A 6,244-nucleotide genomic window follows, 5' to 3' on the forward strand; every position below is an offset into this window, starting at 1 on the left:
AATATTCAGCGCGAGTCTTAAAACGTAAAATATAGCTATATGCGGTGGAATCTTTGTAAAATATGCTCAATAGAAGTCATTTGAAGCCGTTTTACAAATTATGGACACAACTTGTCCGGAGACGTCGGTTGTCCTTTAAGTACGCAGCGTGTCTAACAAATCAGACTAAAAATGACGTTTGACCAGTCATACTTATCAACCTTGGCTAATAGTTGCCCTTATAAATGATTACAATTCTCTTATAAAAGTTGTAGTATGCCATACATTATTTGAAATGATAAAAAAACACACTAACACAAGCGGAGAAACAGTTTACCACGCATGTGCACGTTATGCTTTATCCATCCTACCGTACTCAACAATAAAAAATAATAGACGTATATATGATTATGGAGTACTTTTGCTGGTTTGCCGTGACAATAATAACGATCTGCGGCAGCATTCTTGTTAGCTACCAGTAGTTGAGACAAACTGGATTTGAGCCAAAATGGTCTTCGTAAGATCTGTTCACCATTTGTATTTTTATTTTCTTGTATAAAAGTTGTAGTACGCCATACATTATTTTCAATGATTAATTTAAATTATTATTATTAAAAATGATAACAAAAATGTACAAAGTATGGAGAAAATGTATACATTGACAGGTACCTTGTTTGTTTTTTTAGCATCGGGAAAATAACATAGTCGCAGAAGAATGAAACGTGCACATGTTTATTTCTGAAAGTAGTTTTATTTCAGAGCCTTCAAACATATCCACAATTTAGTCTTGGAGAGTGAGATGGATCAGTTTCTCATCGATAATTGATTTTTTTGTTCAAAAACAAAAAAATTGTTTCAACAAAATTTATCTGACGACATTAACTAATTGCATTTCACTGAACCCAAATTACATCTTGAAAATGGGATTCAAGTTCCGATATAGGCACATGGTTACTTTCACCTAACATGGGCGATGAGGGTGGGGGGAGTAAAAAAATGGGTAACAACCTGTCAAAGTAAAGTCATAGCAAAATTTGACTGTAAAACATTTTTTTGGTACGAAAAAATTGCCTACACACATATGAGGCATTCTGGGTCCTGCCCAATGTGAAAGTTCCTCTTTGGGGGAGTCTCTTTTAAGGCACTCGGCGATAGACAATAACTTAAGAAAACACGCCGACGTAGTCATAATTTAAGCGAGTGTATATAAAGGTGTCACAACCTACATGTGCCTTTTCATGTGTAGGGCCAGGTGGTCGGAACGGGAGAAAGCTCTCTCGCACAGGTGGCACTGGAACGGCCGGTGCCCGGTGTGCTTGCGGAAGTGACGCGTCAGTTCGTCGGACCTGGCGAACTTCCACCCGCAGCCTTCCCAGTTGCAGTGGTAGGGTTTCTCACCTGTTGAGCAACACACGTGTTGGTTGGGCACTGCCAAGCATTGCTGGGACATTAAAAAAAACACATTTGGCACTTACCTGTATGAGTCCTCATGTGGGCTTTGAGGTGCGAGCTTTTTGTGTACGTTTTCCCGCACCCCGGAAACTCACAGTTGTGCGTGGCAGCTCGCTTTCGGGCCCACGACCTTCGACCCCTCTTCGGCTTGAGGCCGCTCACCTCGTCTTGCCCGTAGAAGTCCAGCAGGGACGGCGAGGACGGCGGTGTAAGCAAGACACCGTGCGAAGAAAGCACCTGCCTCTGATGCTGCTGCTGGTGGTGTTGGTGGTGGTGGGTGTGCGGGGGCTCTGCGAGCATTCCATATTGTCCTTGGAAGCGCGTGTATGCGTTTTGTGCGTAATGATAAGGGCTGGTCGCATAGTTGTTTTGGAGGTGATGATGAGAGAGGCTGAGATGCACGAGATGACAGTCCGCGCGCCCCCGCGGCGCTCCTTGTTGCACGGTGTGCGAGGTGAACCCCAACCCCTGAGTCTGATTGTGCTGCTGCGTGAAAGCGGCGTGCACCGCAAAGTCCCCGCCGGCCAACACACACGACCGCCCATTGGGCTCTGTTTTGACTTTGTATCCGAGCGACGACGGCTGGTAGTGGTTGGTCGCGGCGTTTAGTGCGCCCAGCTCGGTGTACTCGCGACCGTCTATGTCCGCGCACTCCGACGAACTGTGCCGTGGGTGGCCGACTTCGGGGGCAAGAAGTTCCGCCATCAGGCCACGCAAGGGGTTCGGTTCAGCGAAGCGCACCGTCCCACGGTAGCTGCGAGCCAATTGCGTGGAAACCCCTTCGGCGCAGTCCGATGGCGAACTCCCTCCGCAGCTCTCCGGGGACTCTGGAAGCGCGTAGGCGCACGGCTGAGGCGGAGACGAGCTCCCGCAGACTTCTGCGCCGTTGCCGCCGACGTCCGAACCGAGGGAATTCGATAATATGAAGTCGAGGTCCAGGAATTTGCCCAATTCGTCGTCGTCTTTTGGCGGCAAAATCGGAGACTTGAAGATGCTCAACTCCACTTGGATGTCTGTTGCGTTCGCGGACCCTCGTCCATCTTGACATCGCTGACGGGCACAACAAGATGACGTTTTGTTAGCAATCGAACGCGTCACTCCGGTACGAGCCAGCGCAACAAGTTAGCAAAAATTCGCAATAGTATTGCGAACTTTTGCTAACTTGTACTTGTATCGAATACTCACATTAGTAAAAGGGCCCGTCGAGTGGAGACATGGGAACGACCCGGTAATGGTGGGCATCGCTATGTCACTCGAAGCCATCCAGACTCAAATTCGGGTGAAACAAAAATGCACAAATTGGCGACGTCAAAAGCTACAGCGGGCTTGGCTTGTGTCCATGGAGTACCGCCCGTTCAAGGATGGGGGGGAATAAACGCTGGGGGCCTCTTATAAGTACCTCGACGCATACTTGGGGGCGGGGTAACGCCCTCGCCCGGATTCCTTCCCTTTTAATCGAGTTATCGCTGACTGCCCGTCGCAATATAATTTGCATTTAAGACACAAATAAGTCGTTTTATTGGAAACAACTCGACGTAAACCTGTTTTCTTGATTGTCTCATCTCACGGTTTAAAACGCATCCCTAAAGCATCCCATATCTCCCAAGTTCTCGAATCGAAAAGGATTACGCATTTCCAACGGAGGACTTTTGGAACAAGCTCTCACGCTGGTTTCGTCAATTTGTCCCCACTTGATCCGTAAATGCCCGATGTGTGAAGGGCCCATCGAAACTGCCAGTTAATCTTGCTGTCAAACAAAGGATGACAAGTTTCTTTAATGATCACCCCCCCCCCCCCCCCCCCCCGCCCGTACAGCCCCATTCATTGCTATGATAATGTTATCATAATGGCCAAACAGGTGTCTGTCTGGCTAGGAGGCACCCGCACAAAACTGAAAATGGGGTCACGGAAAACGCGCATCTGATAATCATTCGATGCAGTTTTTAACCTTTGATATATATATATATATATATATATATATATATATATATATATATATATATATGACGTGCGGTGAGGTTCATGGCTGGTGAGGCACTGACGTCATCATAGTCAGATTTACAAACATATGAACTCTACAGAGTAGTTTATTCACCATTTGATTGGCAACAGTTAACGTATTTTGTTTACAATTTCATGTCAGCATTCTTTATATATACAAACGGTAGCATAGAAAAAAATAATTAAAAAACGTTTTTATCATGTTACCTTTACTTGTAAATGAAGTCCATGCGCCGCTCCTTCTGAAGAAAGGCATGGATAACTTCTTTGTAGAAGCCTTCCTTATCTTTCTTCAGTTTTAAAAGTCTCTCTGTCTCAACGGAGATCACTGCCAGTGAAGAAAGTCGTCCTTGATCAGTCCTGTTCCGACTGTATGTTTTCAGTGCTGAGAATGACAATCTCGTCTACTTCTCCAGCAACAAATGGGGCTGCACCGATCTCCTTTTTAATGTCATTTCTAATGACATCACCAACTGCTTCAATTAAATCGTTCTGTATTCTGTTTCACAGGCTAGAAAATATAGTGGATGTCCCAAAATGACTCGCTAGCCTGTCATCTTTCTCAGCGAAAGCATGTAATAGTTCAACATAGTAGCCACGATTAGCGGAGCCTTTACTTTCATCATTTCCACGAAATGCCAGCTGTTGTTTGGCAAGGAAGCAGGTGGCATTGATGAGATCTTTTAAAATCTCCCGGTTCTCCTTTACCTTAGCATTGTCGATGCTGATGTTGAGTCTTCGCTCATTTTTGATGAGGCTCCGTTGTAAAATTTTCAGGTCGCAATATCCCATTTGAGTCCAGACATTGTCACAAATTTAGAACAGAAGGCAGGAAAAGCAGAAAAGGCGCTTTCTTGCTGGACATCCACACAGCCAGCCTTTTCGTGTGTACCAGTCCGCCTGAAAAGAGCGAGCGAGTATTGTGTCCCGTTGTCTGAAGCATATATATATATATATATATATATATATATATATATATATATATTCTTAAACAACACTAACAGCCAATCTATATGGAAAGGAAACACATATCAGAATAAGTCATTTGGAATAATTTATTTTTATTGATTGGTAAATTTTGTTCAACAGTGCAATACCTATGTTAAAAATATATATGATAATCTTTACCCTCATTGCATGTTGAAAAAAAGCATGTTGATTATGTTGTGGGTCATTTTTACCCGTATGTAAAAATCCACACAAAACATAATAATAGGTGACATCAGCAACAACTGTTTCTGAGATGATTGTTAAACATACTTGAAAAGAAAAACAACATATTTTGTATCCCATTTGAATATTTTAGAACTGTTTTGAAGAAAGGAAAAAGAATATCCAGTGCTTTAGTCAACACAAAAATGGAAACTGGTAACATTGACCAGTAACATAATAAGAGGGTTAATTTAATGTACCAAGCCAACGCAAATATTTTAGGTTAATCTTCAAAGAGCAGATTAAAATGAATAAAAACGTAAAGAGCAAAATGAAATTATATTGATTTTTTTCATGTGGATCATCGACTCAAGGATTTCATACACACTGGAGGTTTTCCCCTAACATTTAAGTCATTCCATCTGACTGGGCGTTTATGCAAATTTATGCAAACTGGATCACTGCCCCATAGTCAAATGAAGTCTTTAGATTTAAGACGGAAAAGTAGCCGCTTCCGTTCTTTTGCGTGTAAAGCTGCATGCTCCTGCATCCATAAAATACCCCCTCCCTTTTCTTTCTTGAGCAGAATATACGTGAGAGTTACATACATCATATCATATATGTATCATGGATATATATAGATATATATGTGTGTGTGTGTGTTATCTGCATTGATTCTGTATTTTTATACTTTGCACGATGTACAGTTCTTTTTGTGAAACTTTTGTGCAGTTGTACATTTCAGTCTTCTGATATTTTATTTTTGTACATACAATACTTCACATCATGCTTTTTAATTCGAATAAATGTGGGAATGCCAATGAATGAATTAATTTAATTACAGTATATTCCGGTGTATAAGGCGCACTAGAGTGTTAGGCGCACCCCCAATGAATGGTGCATTTTCAAACTTTTACTCTATATAAGGCGCACCGGACTATAAGGCCCACCTTCAATGAATGAAATTTTTTTTCCAAATATAATATATTAAAACCTCCTCCATCGGATCTCATCCAATGTGTGATCCAATTCACGTCAGTTTGGTAGAATGCAACTGGTGTAAAAGGACAGAGGGACTGAGGTGAAGAACCACCTCAGGCTCAGGTTTCTCCCTTTGTGACTCTTCTAAAAGGAAGAAACCATCCAGCTCGAGTGTTTTCTAAACACAATTACTGAAGATTACAGTCAGACAGAGCCCAGGGATGCATTCCATCTTTGAGGCGCGCTCAATTGCGACAGTTTACAAGGAATACATACAGTAAAAGTGGAATTGTTTGAAGGCTTTTTTTTTAATAATCTCTTTACTGTGTCCCTTAATTTTTTTTAAATTCCCCATTTCAACAATATCTTTGAATCATCCATATCACTGTTGGTGTGAAAATGCGTGTATTGTCATGCTAAGAGCTTAGCAGCTTTTGTTTGGAATACGACACAAAAGGCAAATATGTGGCACTTCCGAAACAATATTGGGAAAATATATTTTTTTTAAACGCAGATAAATAACCATGTTCAAATGGCACAAAAAAAGAATAAAATGGTTGTGAACTTATGGAAAGTTATCTGGAGGCTGGGAGGAGACAAAATCATCAATAACAGAGTCTGATAACTTTGCTGGATAGAGACGAATGACATGGACTTGCGTATTTTCTGGTGTATAAGG

At 42.2% G+C, this 6,244-nt stretch overlaps 1 protein-coding gene across 1 annotated transcript; it reads right to left on the reverse strand.

The window, feature by feature from the left end:
- Window positions 1-722: 722 nt before the first annotated feature.
- On the reverse strand, window positions 723-2,776 carry klf17 (Kruppel like factor 17). The gene is made up of 3 exons (XM_089008263.1): window positions 2,617-2,776; window positions 1,455-2,481; window positions 723-1,377 (listed from the first exon to the last, which is right to left on the reverse strand). The coding sequence occupies exons 1-3, from the start codon at window positions 2,692-2,694 to the stop codon at window positions 1,202-1,204; spliced, it is 1,281 nt and encodes a 426-aa protein (XP_088864389.1). The 5' UTR covers window positions 2,695-2,776; the 3' UTR covers window positions 723-1,201.
- Between the last annotated feature and the right edge of the window lie 3,468 nt (window positions 2,777-6,244).

Source organism: Hippocampus bargibanti, linkage group LG11 (assembly GCF_051943395.1).
Source record: "Hippocampus bargibanti isolate YZ-2025 linkage group LG11, ASM5194339v1, whole genome shotgun sequence".
NCBI lineage: Eukaryota > Metazoa > Chordata > Actinopteri > Syngnathiformes > Syngnathidae > Hippocampus > Hippocampus bargibanti.

Excerpts from the sequence above, each read along its gene's own strand:
- klf17 (XM_089008263.1), bottom strand. The coding sequence starts at position 2,694 with ATGGCTTCGAGTGACATAGCGATGCCCACCATTACCGGGTCGTTCCCA. Across the intron at positions 2,482-2,616 it reads CGACGGGCCCTTTTACTAAT|CGATGTCAAGATGGACGAGG; the intron begins GTGAGTATTCGA and ends TGTGCCCGTCAG. Across the intron at positions 1,378-1,454 it reads CCACATGAGGACTCATACAG|GTGAGAAACCCTACCACTGC; the intron begins GTAAGTGCCAAA and ends GTTGCTCAACAG.